At 47.5% G+C, this 18,411-nt stretch overlaps 1 protein-coding gene across 10 annotated transcripts in view; it reads left to right on the top strand.

The window, feature by feature from the left end:
* ADD2 (adducin 2) overlaps positions 1-16,848 on the top strand; it is a 103,661-nt gene extending 86,813 nt beyond the window's left edge. For 9 of the 10 annotated variants that reach the window (XM_042932614.1, XM_042932612.1, XM_042932610.1 and 6 more), the window contains 6 exons: positions 507-626; positions 1,520-1,609; positions 3,515-3,662; positions 5,316-5,441; positions 10,631-10,938; positions 11,411-12,556. In XM_042932614.1, the coding sequence (XP_042788548.1) occupies positions 507-626; positions 1,520-1,609; positions 3,515-3,662; positions 5,316-5,441; positions 10,631-10,935 (789 nt within the window). In that variant the 3' untranslated portion in view covers positions 10,936-10,938; positions 11,411-12,556. Of the gene's footprint in view, positions 1-506; positions 627-1,519; positions 1,610-3,514; positions 3,663-5,315; positions 5,442-10,630; positions 10,939-11,410; positions 12,557-16,281 lie in introns of those variants that run through there. The other variant, XR_006200767.1, reaches the window with a different exon arrangement.
* The last annotated feature ends 1,563 nt before the right edge of the window (positions 16,849-18,411 follow it).

Here is an 18,411-nt window from a genome sequence, read left to right as displayed (position 1 = left end):
TCTCTCTCTCTCTCTCACACACACACACACACACACACACACACACACACACACACACACAAATACACATACATACACATCCACTCTTAATTTGATTTTTCATTAACATTAAAGTTAACTAGCAGCCAAATAGAATAGCTCTTCATAAAAAAAAAAAAAATGAAGCCCTGCAAATTAAAAAATCATTAAGTCCTTTGATACTGAAGCTCAAGTGGCTACCTGTTTCTCAAAGCTGGTTGTCAGGGTTCTGAGCCCTAGTCTCCAGTGCTCTTTATGACTGACTGTTGACCTGAGGGACCTTCTTTGACAGCTGGGTCGTTTGTTACCCATGTCTCTTCTGGGAAACAGACAGACATGAAAGAGACCCAAGAAGAGAGAACATCTTTATGTAGGCCTGCTGACCTTCTGTGTAGGCCACATGGCCCAGATCTCAGGGGGTGGGCCATGGGGGAGGACATGGTGACTTTATTCCTTTGCCTTACCCACCTGGCCTTGTATGTGTTCAGTGGATGAAGGCTGATGAAGTGGAGAAATCCAGCAGTGGCATGCCAATACGGATCGAAAACCCAAACCAATTTGTGCCTCTCTATACCGACCCCCAAGAAGTGCTGGACATGCGGAACAAGGTAAGGTGGGAGCTGCTTGCCTTGCCATCGCTTCTCCCACAAGCAGGGAGCAGTCTCAGGTCTCACAAACGTGAGATGAGTTCCCAGGGTGCACCTGTCTTAACACCCCAGATGCCTCTTGTGGGGAAGAAGCTACTATTCATTGGCCATACTCTAGCGCTGTGCTCACTCCTGTACTTATGTGGTCCTAAATAACCCTCAGACACAGATACTTGCTTGAGACATTAGATATGTCTAAGAAACCTGCCCACAAATTGAGTTTTTATGAATTTTATGCTACTTTTCTTTTGGCTCATTTTTAAAATTTCAAAATCTTTTCTGTTTATTTCTCGACCTTTGCTTTATAGTTCACTCACTCATATTTCTCATGTTACTTTAAGAACTAAGTTGTAGTAGACCACCCCCAAAAGGTAAAATCACAGAATGGTGATTTAATGTGTGGTTCAAGGACCCTCTGCAGTGCTTGTTTAAAATGCAGATTCCACGGCCAATCCCCTGTTCTTCCCCACAGACAGATTCAGATTCAGTGGTTGTGGGGTGGCCCCGGGAATCTGTTATATTAAAGAAATTTCTCAGGGGCTTCGATAAAACATGAGGACCTCCTTCAAGGAGCTACTATGCCTTGTTCACCTCTTAAAAATGACCTCCTCAGAGTGCATGAGAATCTGGTATTTTACATAAACTACTCATTCACCCTGAAGCAGACATGGAGACTGTCTCTTCAAGGCACACACTGTGTTAGAGGAGACAGGCCCCCACCCCACTGGAAGGACCTTTGTAGACCCTAGTCACGGAACACGCTGGACACCAGTATGCCTTCCAAATGCTCCCTCCCAAACTCCACACTGTGACACTGAACAGCAAGCTCACTCTCCCCTTCCCTTGCCACACAGATTCGAGAACAAAACCGACAAGATGTGAAGTCGGCGGGGCCTCAATCCCAGCTCCTGGCGAGCGTCATCGCTGAGAAGAGTCGAAGCCCGGTACAGCAGAGGCTGCCCCTGTCTGGAGGGGAAACGTGTTTGCCTTCTGGGTCTTCAGTGCCTGGGGCTGGGCAGCAGGACCCCTGAGTCCTCATGCCCACCGTCCCCCATGATTCGGGGCGCTGGTGCTCTTGCTGCAAGACGGATGCTGTGAGGACCAGGGACAGTGTCTAATTGCTCTCTCTGGGTACTGGGCAGGGGAGCCTGGCCTGCCCCAGGAGGGATGCTAACTTCCATGCCTTACCCATGGAACTCCACTCTGCCCTGTATTGGTATCCTGCAAGTGGGCATCACAGGAGGGTGGCTGGTGACTCCCAGCTGCTCCAGGCCCGCCTGCCCTGAGCGTTTCTGGCCTCTGTGCGTGGATATGGCATCATCAGGCCATAGCGCTGGGAAGATGCTCATGTGCTCACAGAGGGAAGGCATGTATATAAGGACTGGTGCTCAGTTAGGGGCAGTTAGTTGCCCACACAAACCCACATAGAGTTAGAAAGTATAAAGTTTCCATGCCTGAGATAGGACAGTGTTTTACTAGTGCTTAGCAAAAAGGGTGAAGATCATAATTCTGGCTTGTGTTGAAAATCATTGTTACTCATTGCAAGGTAGCAGTGGGCATGGCATATTCCTTAGTGGTAAGAAGGGGGAAAATACAGGAACTGTTCCCCTCTGCAGAGTAAATTGAGATAGTTTAGATCAGGCTGCAGCCCACAAGGTGGGTACCCATGCCAGGAGGCGTGAAGGTTATGTCATTGCAACAGCACGGTCACCCACCTCCACTAGCCAGGATGAGGAACACCCAATGTGCCACAGGAGCAAGGATAGAAACACCCCATGATACTGGCGTGGTGGTGGTGATAGTTCGGTACAGTGAGCAAAACTGTTAAAAACTCTGCCATTTACACCATGTTCTTGGAATCCCTCTTTTTTTGGGGATCCTGGTCTTGGATTCTCTCTTGAACTCTGTGATTCCTTAAGATAAGCCAATGCTGCTTCTCTTTTGGAAGATGCCCAAGGCCCATTGTCAGAGGACCTGGTAGGCCAGGGAAGGTGGCCTGGAGTGTGTGGTGTGGCCCAGCTGTTGTGGGCTCACCTCCCGAGTTTCACACTCTTTGACTCCTCCTCAGCTTCCAAGCACTGCATTCTCAAAGGTCACAATGAAGATGCCAAATTAGGAGAAAGGGCTATGGGGTCTGAATTTTAGACCTTGTCATGGGCTAGAGAGGTCAAAGGATTCCTGAAGCTCACACAAGTTCCAGCCAATGAGCCCCCCAGGAATTGTTGCCACTGTCCCCCAGGGACCTGCAGTACAGGCAGGTTGAAGATCTGAGATTCAGGACCTTGGCCTCCTTGTAATTTAAGACTGTGTGCAAAACAGGACTAACTGTTTGGACTGAGAACGCTGAAGCCATTGTGTGTTTTGCATTTGACTTACTGCTGTGTGCTGTGGCTTGTGCTGCTGTCAGGGGGTGGGAGGAGGGTGTAGTGGGGAATGGCTGGCATGAAGCTGGCTTGAGCCAACGCTTTGCTTGCCGGCTTTTGGCTAACTGACTTTGGGCTGCCAACTGTATTTGCATAGTGATGGCTTGCAAGCATCCACAGGAGGGATTGCAATAAACGTGTGTCTTCCTTCTGCTTGGGAGCATCCTTTGATTTTATTTCTAGGGCAGAGGGTGGACTCCCTGCATTTACCCAGGTAGTTGCAAAGAACCCAGGTTTGGGGGTGAGGTAGCCATGGGGAGGAATGAACAACCCCTACCCAGAGGCCCCGAGCTGTTTCCAAGGAGCTGCATGCCACGCTGCCCCTAGCAAGACCGCTGGCAGCCACATGAGTCTGAAAGGAAGCTCGGGCCTGGGCCCCAACCACGGCATTCAGAGAGCAACACACACTCTGTGGTTAACTTTCAGTCTACAGAGAGCCAGCTGATGTCCAAGGGCGATGCGGATACCAAAGACGACTCAGAGGAGACTGTGCCCAACCCCTTCAGCCAACTCACTGACCAGGAGCTGGAGGAGTACAAGAAGGAGGTGGAGAGGAAGAAACTAGAACTTGACGGTAAATAACCCTGGCTCCCTAGTGCTTCAGGATCTCCCAGGGTGGAGGGAGAGCTGGGGGCACCCAGAGAGGCAGCAGAGCCACCAGCCATTCACTCCCACCAGTACCCCTGTGACCATGCCTCTGCTTGGCAGGGCCCGCGGGGCTCCAGCTAGCCTTCCTTTGCTCTCACTCTCAATCTTCACTTGCTTCTCTCCCTCCTCTCTCGTATCCTCAGTTTGCCCTTCCTGCCCCATAAACCAGCATAATGCTATTAATTACAGAATGGTCCTCATTGCTCAGCGCCTAATGACGGTGACACAGTGTTGCCACGACCTTGTCTGAGCCTCTCACCTGGGAATAAAGGAGTTAATCCTTGCACAGTGCTTAGAACAGTGCCTTTAAGGGCCGCCTGGGTGGCTCAGTTGGTTAAGTGTCAGACTTCAGCTCAAGTCATGATCTCATGGCTCGTGGGTTCAAGCCCCCCATCCAACCCCCCCATTGAAACCCCCGTCAAGCCCCTCGTCCAGCCCCACATCCAGCCCTGCATGGACAGCTTCAAATTCTGTTTCCCTCTCCCAATGAGCCCTGCGTCAGGCTTGGTGCTGACAGCTCAGCCTGGAGCCTGCTTCGGATTCTGTGTCTCCCTCCCTCCCTCCTTCTCTCTCTCTGCCCCTCCCCTGCTTGTGCTCATGCTCTCTCTCTCTCTCTCAAAAATCAATAAATATTTTAAAAAGAAAAAGAACATTACTGATTTCTTAAAAAAAAAAAAAAAAAAAAAGAACAGTGCCTGTAAGTATGGTTTAGGTCAGATAAACATTAGGTATGATAAGGTAATTATAACAGTGATATTTATTAATCTATAAAATTATTATTCCTTCTTTATTTCAGAATCTTCAGTCAAGCTCATTTCTCCATGTTGACTCCCAAATATTCACATTCATGATAGCCTGTGGGCTCTCACTCATGCCTTTGTCCCTTCCTGGCACAGTTTCCCCTCTCAGCTAGCCTGATCCGGACTTCCATCTCCAGCCCCTCTCCAGCTAAAAAGCCCTCTCTGTCCCTCTCCAACCCCCCTCCCCACTTTGAGCTATCCCTTCTCTTTGTTTCAAGAGCACTTGGGGTCTGAGACACAGAAGAATTCAGCTCCTGGTTTAGCCCACCAGGCGAGGCTTTTATTCCCTCAGGGCAGAGTCTTCTTCCACAACCCCCTCCCCACCCAGAGTCAGTCATCTTCCTGGGCACAAAGCACACACTAGAAAAACCCTTGCTAGCTTGCTTGGAATTCTAATATGACAATTGAAAAAGTAGATAGAAAACGTGGTGCTTTACATCCCTAGGGGTTATTTGGGTTGAACATGAAAATTAGATAAATGATACATAAGCTACATGTAAACAAATCACAGGCAGGAAGCCTGCAGCCTTGAGGTCCACATCAGGGCTAGCGTTCCACTGGCAGATGCTCTTGGGTGGAGGAAACAAGACAGGAGTCTGACTCCTCCCATTTGCCTCCCCCAGAATGTAGCAGAGATTTTAAAAAGGTTGGGGGAAGGAGCTAACTTCAGCCCGGAGAAATGAGGACCAGCTAGAAGAAAGCATTTTTGTAAATGTTTTCTCTCTGCCCACCTCTCCTCTGTTTGATCCCTAACCTGAGGTGGTTTCCTGTATTTTCAGGAGAGAAAGAAACCACTGCAGAGGAGCCTGGCTCCCCTGTAAGGTCTGCACCTGCTTCTCCAGCACAGAGTCCAGCAAAGTCAGAGACGAAGAGCCCCCTGGTCTCTCCCTCCAAGTCTTTAGACGGTGAGTGCAATGTGCAGCTGGGAGGGAGAAGGCATGTCCACAGCCCGGAAAGGGGTCTGTGAAAGGCAGGGCAGGGGTGCACACTGCAGGGACCCTGCCTTTAAACAGGTGTTGAAAAGCTACCCCAAAAGCTTTCTGATCTGCCATTTCTAGGGAATCTGAAATAGGGATTACCAAACGTAACCTTGTTTCATTCACAACCTGTGATAACACAGCTTACAATTTAAGTGCCTGTCTGAGCAGTGATGAGTGAGTTAATGATTGGCCCACAGCCTTTTCACCACTAACTCAGACTGGCTGATGGGTCTTTCTAGATGCACCAGCCCAGTGCTCAAACTTTAATGTGCGTAGGGATCATCAGGATCTTGTTAAAATGAAGACTCTGTTGCAGTAGGTCTAGGGTGGGACCCAAGACTGTATATTTCCAACAAGCTCCCGGGTAAGGCTGATGATGTCATTCTCAACCTTTGGAATCTCAACACTGGAATTACATGGGGAACTTTGAAAATCCTGACATCGGCCTGGGTTCCCACCACAGCACTCCCAGTAGTTCTCAGCAAAATGGGCTAGGGGTAGGTTAGAGAAGAGTGCACTGGAGTTTTAAGATCTCTCCAGATAAACCTAATGTGTAGCCCAGGCTGAGAAACACTTAATTAGATACTAGTTTAGACAATTAATGTCTAGGCCCAACTCAACCACTAACTAATAATAACTGCTAATTTTAGAAAATCAGATAATCTCTGGGCCTCAGTTTCCTTATCTGTCAAATGAGACTACTAATATTTTCCCTTTTAAAGGTTCTTATAAGGGAAGTTGTCGATGGAAGAGAGTATACTTTGAAAGAATAAGAACGTTTAAATGTAAGATCTAATTGTGATAATGATTAATAATATACGTATGGTAGATAATGATGTTATTATAGTCTATACCACCTAGATCAGAAAAGTGTCCTTAATGAGCTTCTGGAATCACTCTGGGGCATGAACACTCCTCCCCTGGGTCCCTTGAGCCCTCACCAGGGAAGGCTGTACCGCCAAGCTGGGCTTGGTGGACTGATGAGATCTTCTCCCTCCTGGGTCGAATGACCACATGTGTGGATGCTGCTAGAATCCCCTAAGCCCTGAGCTTCCTCCAGAGGTGAATTGCTGCCTTGAGTGCAGTCCCAGCATTGCCAGAGGAAACCCATCTGCTTGTGGCCAGAGCTCCAAGTGGATGTCCCCTGCCTGTTTGTGTTCATTGTGTCTCATCATGGTGTTGTCAACCTGTCTCCACAATGTCTTCCTTTCTCTTCCCATTTGTGCCTTCATCAAAGGACTTTCCTCCGATTCTGAATACTTGTCTCTGTAGTAAGTATAGAGAGGCCATTTACTAACTCACTCCAACACTTGCAATGGGGGAGGGAGGACTTTTTCAAAAGAAATGTGTTTCTTCCCATCTTTTTCTATGGCAACTCTGCCTTCAGGAGGTTCCTGGCTACAAAATTCAAGGCCAACTCCATATGTGCTATGCATGGGCTGGGCCTCGCTCTAGGATATACACACACAGGATGCACTCATGCACAAACACACACTTGTACTCACACAGGGCATACCACCCAGAAGCAACAAGCCTGCATAGTGAAAGGGCAGTGGGGCTGGCTCCTGGGCACTCCCTTTGAGGGAATGCTTATGCCGTCAGGAGCACATCTGCATCCCTGTTCCTAATACATGGCCCCTCCAAGGAGTTCATGACCTCTTCTAGGGTTGTGGCCCAGAGCCTGAATGGCCTTGGGACCAACTGCCTTATGGAGATGTTTAGAGCACCTGACCTGAATGACCATGTCTTCGTCATCCCTTGGGGCATGTGCACCAACTGCAGGAGGGAAATCCAAGCTGGAGAGGAGGCTTATGGAAGCAGTGGGACAAAGGCTAGTAATTCCATTTCAGCTCCTGGGAGCTCCTTGGAGCAATCTCTGCTGTTCAGGGGGACAGAGGGCGGGAGGAGAGGTGTATGACAGGTGGGATAACTGCTTACCCACCCCTGACATCGTTCCCACTGGTAGCATGATTCCTGCCCTCTCTGGTCCAAATTTGAGCCCTCACAGAGAGGCATATCCTGGTTGAATTGTTGGAAAAGTCAAGGTCTTCCCTGAAGACTCTTCCTGTAGCACAGACAGAGCCAGCTCTGCATGACGAGGCCAGAGTTGTAGCTGCCTCAAGTGACCAATGTGAAGCAGGGCTGGGTGGACATGGCCAGGTGGCCCGATAGCTTGCCTGGTTCCCCAGGGCAGACAGGGCTGACCCTCCCCTCTACGTGTGCCCTTTCACATTTAGCTCATCCATTGGATCAGGGCTGGTTTTTCTCCATTTGTCATCATGCATCACCATGCTCTCAAATGCTCTGGTGCTGAGTCACCTTGGTGTCCCTCCTCATCTGTATCCTACCCCATTGGCTTCCCTGAAGGAGACTCTTGCAAACCCTCTTCCTCCACACTGGTCATCTCTGTCATTGCCTTCTCTTTGACTGGCTCCTGACTGTCCCTGTCCCTACTGACTCCATCCCCCAGTAAACTTGCAGGAAGCACTGGCTGTGCCTGCCAAGAAATAGCCCTGTATTCAACACCATCACTTACTGATTTCACCATCTAAATAAGTTACTTAAAAACCCTGCAGAATTTGGGGGGGGGGGGGGGGGGGCGGGGAGTGTGCCTAACACGAATCTTGCCCTTCCTGACTCAGTGTTGTTATTGGGATAAAATTTGCAAATGAATACCAAAGGGCCTTATGATGTGCTTACGTGAATGAGTTCTCATCATGTACTATGTTCCCAGGATTGTGGGAGAAAATACAGACTTGCTGTTTTAAGCCACTAAGTTGGGATGGGGCGGGGAGGGGGGGGGTGTTATACAGCAATAGATAATTATTAAATCATGATGCATAATAAGAGCTGGTTTTATAGAAATTAGTTCTGTGTGTTGACTAGACTCACCTGGATGGTTCTGTTCCATTCATGTTCACTGGGGCTGCAGTCATCTGGGAGCTTGATTAAACTAGAATTTCCAAGATGGTGCACTCTTGTCAAGTGCGTTCAGCTGGGGACACTGGGATGGCTGGTCTTCTGTCTCTCTCTCTTTCTGTTTCTCTCTTTCTCTCTCTGTGTCTCTCTGTCTCCATGTGGTTGTAGGGCCTTTCCATGTGGCCTCTCCATGTGTGTTTCCATTATAGTAGTCAGATTTTATTACATAGTGGCTCAGGGCTTCCCAAAATCTAAAAGCAAGAACTTCTAGGCCTTCTTAAATCTTCAGCCTGTAGCTGGCTCAGTGGCACTTCCTCATCATTCTGTTGGTCACTGTGAGCCACAGAGCCAGCCAGATTCATTTTGGGAGGGGACCATGCCCAACTGTGTCTTCTTAAAAAAAGGTAAATGACATACGCAAGTGTAAAATGGATATATTGGCAATAGGTTTAGAAAAGGACAAGATCATTGCCAAATGTCAAGGGAGGCTTTAGCCAGACAAGAGGGTTTATGAGGCCAACTAGCAGGTGAAGTGAGGAGAGGAGAGTGGACAGAAAGAAGGTTGTGTCTAGGCAACTTTCAAGTCTATTGCCAGGTGATGATGATGGGAACACATGGTGCAAGGGGAGGGGAGTGAGGACCATTGAAGTAAAGGGAATTAGAGAATTTAGTAGCTGGATGATGACAGGACATGGGCCACAGATAGTAGAAGGATAGGAGGCCAAGGTGTTGGATACTAAGAGAAAGACAGTCCTTAGAAGTCATCTGGAAGAGGATGTTGACTTGCCCAGAGAATTTCAGAAGTTATAAAAGATCTCATTATAAGAGTCTGCCCATAGTCAAACTAACCCATTCTGACTGTCCCCAAATTTACACTCATCTGTCCCATCTTCCATGCAACCATACATTTCTCCAGTCTTTACCCCTGTCAAAAACCCTTGTCTTTTCATGAAACTTCTATCCTTACCTATTTCTTCGGTAAGTCATACCAGTTATACCTCACCCATTACTCACATTCCCAGAGTTGAGCATGCCCAGTGTGAGATCTCACACACCCACACTCACACAACTCACACAGTTCACTCACTGACACCAACACTCACACACCACACCCACACACTCATTCACAAACACACACATATACTCAAACTCAACTCACACACACATATACAGCTCACCACACATTTACACACTTACACACACACACACACACACACACACACACACACACATGCTTATCACTCATATACTCCTCTTAGTTTCACATAGTGAAAAGAACACAAGAACGGATGTCAGGAGACTGAGGTCTGCCCACTTTTACTACTTTACTCAGTTTTCATTTCTGTAAAATGAAGAGGAGCTGAGTTAGATGATCTTTAAATTCCTTTCTACTTTTCAAAGTCTGTGGTTTTATAATTTCCCCTCCTCCCTCCCCATCCAGGCATTCCAAAGCTTGAGTGGAAATGGGATGGGGGTGGGGAGGAGAAAGGGAGGCAGGTGGGCCGGGGGGCTTATTTTCTGGGATCTGAGCAGCTCTGGCCTTAAACATGGCGGCAATCTAAACACGTTCCCTCCAGGTGGCCGATAGAATGAGTCGACCATGCATCTTCCCCTTCATCTTCCCCTTCAGTTAATCCTTTTATCTTGGAAATAAAGGGTCCATGTCCCTCAGGGATTCCATTCTCCCTCTGCCTTCCCCTCTGTGCCTCCTGGGAAGATATTCTCCATTTTTCCCAAAGTTCTTCTCGGGTACAGAAAAGGAAATGGCTATAAAAACATGTAATTTCTATGTTAACTAATTGGAATTTAAATAAAAATTTAAAAAATGTAATTTCCGTATTTTCACTGGTGAAACTGAAATAGTTACAATTCTTAGCTTCCCCTTCTGAGTCGTGAGTGTCACTGCTCTCCCTCTTCCTATAGCCTGAGTCTGTCTCTTCATTTTGTGCCTAGAAAAGTTCTCAACTTGGTCCTCGCTGGGCCCCCTGCCACATTTGGACATCATTACCTTATTTACATTTGTAGACAATAGCCCAGAGTAACAGACCTGCCAACCCCCTACAATGCCAGCCTGTCTCTCCTGTTGCTCTAGACTTATTTTACAGAATTATTTAGAAATGGTTCTGTTAACCCCAGGTAGAAACCGTCACCTGAAATTGAAATCTTATGGGTCATGTCTTTTGATCTTTTTCTAGAAGGTGCTAAGACAGAAACAAGCAAAGCCACCACAGAGCCTGAAACAACGCAGCCAGAAGGAGTGGTGGTCAACGGGAAGGAGGAAGAACAGACCGCAGAGGAAATTCTCAGCAAGGGCTTGAGCCAGATGACCACCAATGCTGACACAGATGTTGATACCTCTAAGGACAAAACTGAGTCGGTCACCAGCGGCCCCATGTCCCCAGAGGGCTCACCTTCCAAGTCTCCCTCCAAAAAGAAGAAGAAATTCCGAACCCCGTCCTTCCTGAAAAAGAGCAAAAAGAAGGAGAAAGTGGAGTCCTGATTGGTAGCATTCTCATCTGCACCCTCTCTCTCCACCCCTTCCCTTCTCCCAAATCTGTCCCTAGAAGCACAGGGCCAACAAAGGATAGAATAGGACCCTGGATCACACTCTGAGGGGGAACTTAGAGATCACCCAACCAACCCCTCATTTTACAATTGCCCCAGAGAAATCAGGTGACTTTCCCAAGGTCACACAGCTAGTTAGTGGCAGAGCCAGCACTAGAATTCGGGTCTCCTGGCCCCTAGTCCAGTGCTTTTTCCACTATATAACACTGCCTAGTTGTGGGCCGCCTTTGTGAGGTTGCTGCCCACCAATCTGAGCCCAGGGCAGAAGGCCAGAGTGGGCTGCAAGCTCGCACAGCCTCAGACCAAATCAGACAGGTCGAGGCTTCCCCTGAGAAAGGTCCTTTTCCTTGCGGGAATCCAATCTCCTGCTGATGGAGCTGTCACAGTTTAGAAATCTCTCTTTCCCACAGGGTCCTTGCTCTGCTGCTCACAGTAACCAGACAAATTGACCTGTTCCCTCCACCAGAAGTTAATCTTTGTTCCCAAGGGCTGATGGCTTAGCTCATGCTTCCCCAACCACTAACCCTGAGCTTTCTTCATGGAACCTCCTGAATGACGGATGGATGAAGAATTGTAAGAGCGGGCAGACATGAGGGCAAGCCAAGTCAGCCACAGGATTCGAGTAGTTTAATCAATATAAGAAGCCAGGAACTCGGCCCATTTGAATCGTGCATCTCAGGCGCTTCAAAACTAAAACCAAATTTAGCTTAGAGAAAAGTTGTCTCATGCTCAGGGCAGAAATTTGGGGAAATTTAGATCCTCCTTTGGCTTTGGGTTGTACAAGGAGGATCAAAACAACACAGGAAATGCTATGCCTTTCTAGCTTTGCATGACACATGGAGCAATGTGGCTCTACCTGTTTCACTCCTACCTGGCAGTCAGGTGTCCCCTGACTTCCCCACAAACCTGGAACCTGGCTCACACACTGGAACTGGCATGTTACCCTTGGCTCCTTTGGGTTCCGACTCAGTCACTCTGGGTCCAGCAGAGGAGAGTGAGATGAGCCCTTCAAGATTAAGTCTCTTGAATCATCTAGGAGAGAAATCAGCTTGAGTGTCCTCACCCTGTCACTATCTGTCCATCCTGGGGCCTAGTAAGAGCTATGGCTTTCGTTGTAAATGCCAGCACTACCTTTTCATATCCTTCCATGGGACATCGAGTAATAAGCGTTGTTGGCTTCTAAAAAATAGACAATCCATTCTCTTTATAGCACAGTGTCTTCAAAGAGTATTTTTCCTTTTTGTCCTGATGATTGTGAAAGTACTTTTGAAAGTTCTTAATCATCGTTTTCCACTTTTGGGCACTTACTTTCTATGTATAGACACTGTGCAGCCTTTACATTCATTGCACCCTTTGACCGTCACAATAATCCTGTGATGTGGGTGAGGTATTCCCATTTTATGATTAAGGAAACTGAGCCCCAAAAGGACAATTGACTTGCTCAGGTGATGTGGCTAGAAAGATCGGAGCCTGGATTTGAGCCCAGCTCAGTCTGAGTCCAGAGCCTTGTTCTTAACAGTTGATGATGATTAGAAAACTTGAATCCCCAAGGATGGTTGTTTTAGTCCAGGACCCATTTCTGTGACTGGTCTCCACTGTATAATGTCAGCAGTTGACATGAAAGCAGAAAACTACCCGTGTTCTCCCTCATCAATACACGTTAAGTTCCCAATAAACGTGGATTGTGGTGAGGCCAATGTGGACCTCCAACAAAGGAGAGGCAGGAGCCATCTGGTTGGGCCGGAGTATAGTTGGGCTATTTCTTAAGAAGGAAGGAAACTGACACCTGACTAAGGAGAACCCAGTGCTGCATCTCTCTAGTCAGATTCCTAACTGCTCCCCCACCCTCTACTTCGTTCTACTTTCTGATTGGATCTTGTGATGGGCAAGCCAATGGTCAAGGGCATGTATGCCTCAGAAAAAGTCTGTGATGTGGGAAATGCCTTCAAAAGCCAATCCTCTGATGCCTTCTTTAAAAAATTAGATTTCACATTCATTCATTTATCCCTCACCATCTTTGTTGAGCACCCACTAAGCATCAGGCATTATGCTGTCATTAAAAGGAAATAATCATTGTAGCTAGAATAATCAGCAGGAAACAATGTTAGGAGTGGAGACGACATAACCGTTGACACAGCTTTTTGTGTTCAAGTGGTTGTAGCTCAGAGATGATGTTGATTTGACTCTGCATTCAACAAATTGTCTTTATTCCCTTTACAACAATGAGGCCTCATAGGTGAAAATGCCAGAGCCTTGCTGGAGCATCATCCTTGGAATTTATGCCATGGGTCCACCTTACATTTATCCATTTTCTCATTCCTCATACATTCAAACAAAACAGCAGACCTGAAAGCAAAACATAGTCCCTGCCCACAGGAAGTTTTTAAGTGTAGGAGGCATGTAGACAAGTTACCAAAAGGGCAAGAGGGCCGAGATGGCATAAGGAAGTAATGATTTACTATCTTCTGGACCAGAGAAACTTTCCTGAAAGATGTGATGATTAAGTTAGGTTTTCAGACAAAGAGGAATTCTCCAGGAAGACAAAAGGGTTGTTGGAATATTCCTGATGAGGGAAAAGCATGTGCAAAGGCATGGAAGTGCCAGGCTCCATGACAGGTCCACTGAGTGATATAGTAATGCCAGAGCATAAAGTGTGAGGGGGTGGGAGGCTTTGTTTTATAGGTGGGAAGGGCTGGATCAGAGAGAAACCTGTAGAAAATGTGCAACTAGATTTTATCACGTAGGGTGTTTGGAGTTGCTGATGGCTTACAGTCAGGATGTCATAATCAAGCTTGAATTTTACAAAAATCTCTTTGGCGGCTGGGTGGAGAATGGCCTGGAGAGGAGGAGAGCAGTGAAGGCACAGGAGATCTTAAAATGAGGCCTTTCTGAAACGTCAGCACTGAAACGTGCTTGGTGGCCTGCCTTACCTACATTTTCCTTTGTAGCATATAGCATGCTTCTGGCACAGAATTTTACTTCCCTAAAATTCTTTGGATAAAGCATCTTAGAGATTTTCAACAAGGAGAGGGAAATATTCAAAGAGCTAATCCTTGGTGCAGTTTGCAGGTCTATTTTGCCTTAGTGCAGAATTGCTACAAGAGCTTTTGAGTCATTCTGCCAATTTCTTCCTCCCTTGTATGCGCAGGAGGTGGGGCCCTTAGCTCCAGGCTTAAGGTGGTGCCCTGGGTGCTATTGCAGGGGACATGCAATCCAAAAAAACCCAGAGGTTTTTAGAGGAGAGGCCATTTTCTTTGGATTTGGATAAAAGTTGGCTGAAAACTTTTACCAGTATCCTTCTGGAGAAAATGCATCTATGGGGAGCTCAGAATGGGTAGGCAGTAGGTTCATTTCTAGTAAAGCCACTGGGCATGAATCTGCCACAGAAAGGGATGAGAAAACATGAGCCAGTCTGCAGTGTTATGGATGGCTGAGCTGGGCAGCGGGGAGGTTTTGAGGCTGTTTCCATGGGAAGACAGACTGGAGTGAGGTCGGGAGGCAGGAGACAGTTACAGAGAGACAAATTGGCTCCGGTGACTCTCTGTGCGCTGATGGCTGGCACCCAGCAGTGATGTGGGAGAACTGTCCACACAGTGTGGCCTTTCTCAAACTTTGCAAAAAGCTCTGCTTAGAGGCAAGCCTCCAGCCCAGATCTGTGCTCCATAAGGGCCTCCTGGCCTGTAGTGACCCAACTATCTGACTTTGTCCAGGTTACACACAGATTAAAAATAGCCTCCCTCAACAGTGCTGTAATGAAAATAGGGTTCTTCCTCTGCAGACAGAGAAGTTCTTCTTAAGGGACTTGCGGGGATTTGGATGAGCACCCTGGTCTAGTAAGAGCCCCACTGAAAACATTGCTCTCATACTATGGATTTATGTATACTGAGCCTTGAATCCTGCTCCCAGTGTCTAATGCACTGTCACTCCTGAATGTGGCAAGGCAGTCATTCAGAAGTCATTCAGCACCATTATAACAGGGCTATCACTCTTGTCAACATGTGGAGAAGCACTATAAGGCCACTTCTCTGGTTACCATGGATTCGAAAGAACCATTCACCCAACACCACGGTTTACTTCTGAAAGCTGAAAAGATCAAAAAGAAATTTGGAATTTTCCATGGAGGTATCCATGGGGGTGGATATACACATAGTCTCCCATTGGCCTGTAGGCCATCTTTTGCACAAGTGTATTTTATATGTTCTAGTTCCAGGCCAAGAGTATTCAGTTTTTGTTGAACAAATGAGAAAACATACAGTCCTTACTCGTTTTCCTTACACAGGTCAGCATAAGCCCTTGAATTGGTTGGTACAGTTGCTGTTGACTCTCTGAGCTTAGAGGAAAAACAGGTCTTGTATTTTCTCTCACCACTTGAGTCTAAGCAAACTCTCAAAGACAATAACATTCAAAGAGTCTCAGAAGAAATTAGGGAGGAGGTAAATCCACTCTCACAGAAAACACAGGGCACCCCCACAACTGTTCCCCATCTGTTCCAAAAGGGATGATTCAATGTGAAAAGTCAGAGGCCTGAACTAACCGATGAAATATGCTCATTGGTTATTTCTCTGTTGCAATCCCACTTGTGCCACAATATGAAAGAGCAGACACAGTAGAGTGATTATTGCCAAATGCCCTGTCTAGCCAACCTATCCACTTGGATGTGGCATACTTTTTGCCAGAAATAAAAGAGCATAGGTAGAGCCCTGTCACCAGGGCACATCCAACCCTCTTGAGCCTCTCAGTGAGAAGCCACCCTCACCCAGGAATCAACGTGGGCATTTCAGGTGGGGTGTCCTTCTTTAGTGGAGAAATTTCCTTTCATCATTTTATATAGATAGGTTACTCTCTTTAGGAATAATTAGAATCTCCAGTTGAGGGTTTTCTTAAAAATATGGAAGTGATGGTTCATATTGGTTCGTACTTGGGTTTTGCCAAATCGATGTTTGGTGCCATTTGCCTTCAAGATGTCCCCAAAAGTTGGGTCATTACTATGAGAAATTAGACCTGAAGATGGAGAACTGGTCACAGTCACTGACACAGGGGACACAGGTGTGGCTGGAGGCCGAGCCTCAGTAGCTTTCCCCGTGGGGCAGCTCCTCTTCTCACCCACTGGTTCCCAAGGGGCAGGAAGAGGCCGTCTGCAATATGGCAAGTCCCTACCTCTAAGTAGCTTAGAGAAAACATTGTGAGGGTTTGGGGTGGTGGGAGAACTATAGAAAAACCCCCAAACTGTTCTCATCTCCAGCAGATCATCTCGTATAACTTTAGATCTTCTCTTTTTAAGTGAATCAAAGGAGGACAACGGTTGGACCAAGGATGGAGGGGTCGCATTTAAATACATCAAAGCTCTTATAAAACGGGACTGTATTTTGGGGACCTCTGCCCCCACATTTCAACCCCACCTCATGCCTGCCAGGCCTGCTTTGATCTCCGTGGTCCAGCCCACCTTTAAATTCCTGCCATCTATGCTACAGCCGAGTCCAGCACTGTGTTCATCCCTCTCCCAGGAAGACTCAAGTGGGGAGGGGGTCCAGGGCCTGGGCTCACCTGGCTGAGCGTGCGGGGGTCTAGGTAGAGAGTGCCGTGTTCTCTAAAGCCGTGGATGGTTTCAGTGAAATGTCTGTGTCTGACAATCGTCTTCCCTTGTACATGCATTGTCTGTGTTTAGCTTTTCCTAGTATTGTGAAGTCTCAAATAGGGGTTCCATGTAAATACTCTTTCTGCTACTGAAAATGCCAGCCCCCTGGATCATGCATCATTCCCACAAACGGTTTTGCCTTTACGCTAACACTTTTTGAGCCACTGATGTGCAGATTGATGATTAGTTTCTTGGGCTTTTATTTTGCAATTTTATATATATATAATACACACATATATAATATATATATATATATATTTATGGGTTGGTTTTGTATAGTTTTCTGTTTGAATCTCTGAGCACCAAAGCTGCCCTTGGATTTTCAAGAGAACTTTCCAAAGCCACTTCCTGAGGCCCCCCACTCCCCCTCTGCTTTGGTGTTTGTGGTGCTGGGTGGCATCTCTACCCATGAATTTCTGTATGTATGTGCTGTTATCTCACCTGCAGATATTACCCTAGTAAATCTACCGTGCTTGGCTTCCCAGTGTGTGACCCATCTCTGTCGGCCACCCAGCTTGCCCTGCTCTCAGGAGAGTAGAAGCCAGAGAGGGGGTCCATGTAGAGAAACATCCAGCCACACAGGAAACTCCCATTTTTTAAACCATTCCTCACACATGTGAATAATTGAGTTCTGGCTGGGGAGGGAGGTAATACAGTAAAATACTGTAGGCTTCTAAGAAGGGAAAGGCCATGTGGATTTGCAAACAGCTTGTGGAGAAAGATCAGTTTAGATGGGTTGGGGTACAGGAGAGGGATGCAAAAACATGTGGATGGTCCCCATGGGTTGCAGATTCATGGGCTGGAATGCAAAGAAGTGTCAGGCCAGAATCAGCAGGCTGGGGAGAGCTAAGAGGTCACCCAGTGGGTGAAAGGGGAATAGAGATCCTAGGGAAGAGAAAAGACGAAAGAGCCCATTCGCCCCATCCCTGCTCCTCTTTACTCACATAAGGAGCCCAGGATTTGTTGAAGGTCCACACACATATAGGTCAGGCATTGTGTCTCACAAGTAGCACCTCATTTAAACCCCATAAAACCCAAAGGGCGGTCCTATTATTACCTACTTTACAGATGAGGAGCCAGCTCTGAAATGAGGTTTTCGTGGGCCACAGGTTTGTATGTGGTGAAGTCCAAATTCAAACCGAGGTTTTCTAGGTAAGCAAGCCCTTGATCTTTCCACCACTTCCCACTAACCAAGTGTCCTGAGCAAATCTCCCCATCCCCATCGTCACTCCCAGGCCCGCTACTTCCTGGTGGGCCAGTGTCCCCAGTGCTGCCTCTTATACCCAAAGCTCCCACAGGCTCCTATGGACCTAGCACAGCCCTGCCCCAAGGCCATCAGTGTCTTCTCTCTTGAAGTTCCTAAGGAGACCACCTGCATGCCATGTGACACACAGCTGTGCGCACCACTCAGGCCAAGAAGCACAGCCAGTGTGCCCACACCATCTTCTAGAGCTTGCTGCAGCTGACGGTGGTGGTGCAAACCGTCAAGGGGAGCTCCTCTTCCTCACGTCCTCAATGTCCACTGCAGACCTGAGGCCTACAAACATGGAAGCAGAACGCCCTCCACCTTCCAGAAACGCTGAGGGATTTCTTCAGAGTATGCCCAGCAGGGGAGAGAAGGCCTAGGGCCCAGCGACCCACAATTCCCTGTTCGTGAAAGGAGCACTGCCTGGACAGGAAGTGGAAAGGCCGGGCAGGGGCACCAGCTTCCACCCGGAGCTGGATGAAAGAAGTGAGGGGAGACCATGGACACTGGGGAAATGCGGTGGGCTCCAG

This window comes from Panthera leo, chromosome A3 (genome assembly GCF_018350215.1).
Source record: "Panthera leo isolate Ple1 chromosome A3, P.leo_Ple1_pat1.1, whole genome shotgun sequence".
Taxonomy (NCBI): Eukaryota; Metazoa; Chordata; class Mammalia; order Carnivora; family Felidae; genus Panthera; species Panthera leo.
This window is presented reverse-complemented; position numbering and strand designations above follow the sequence as displayed.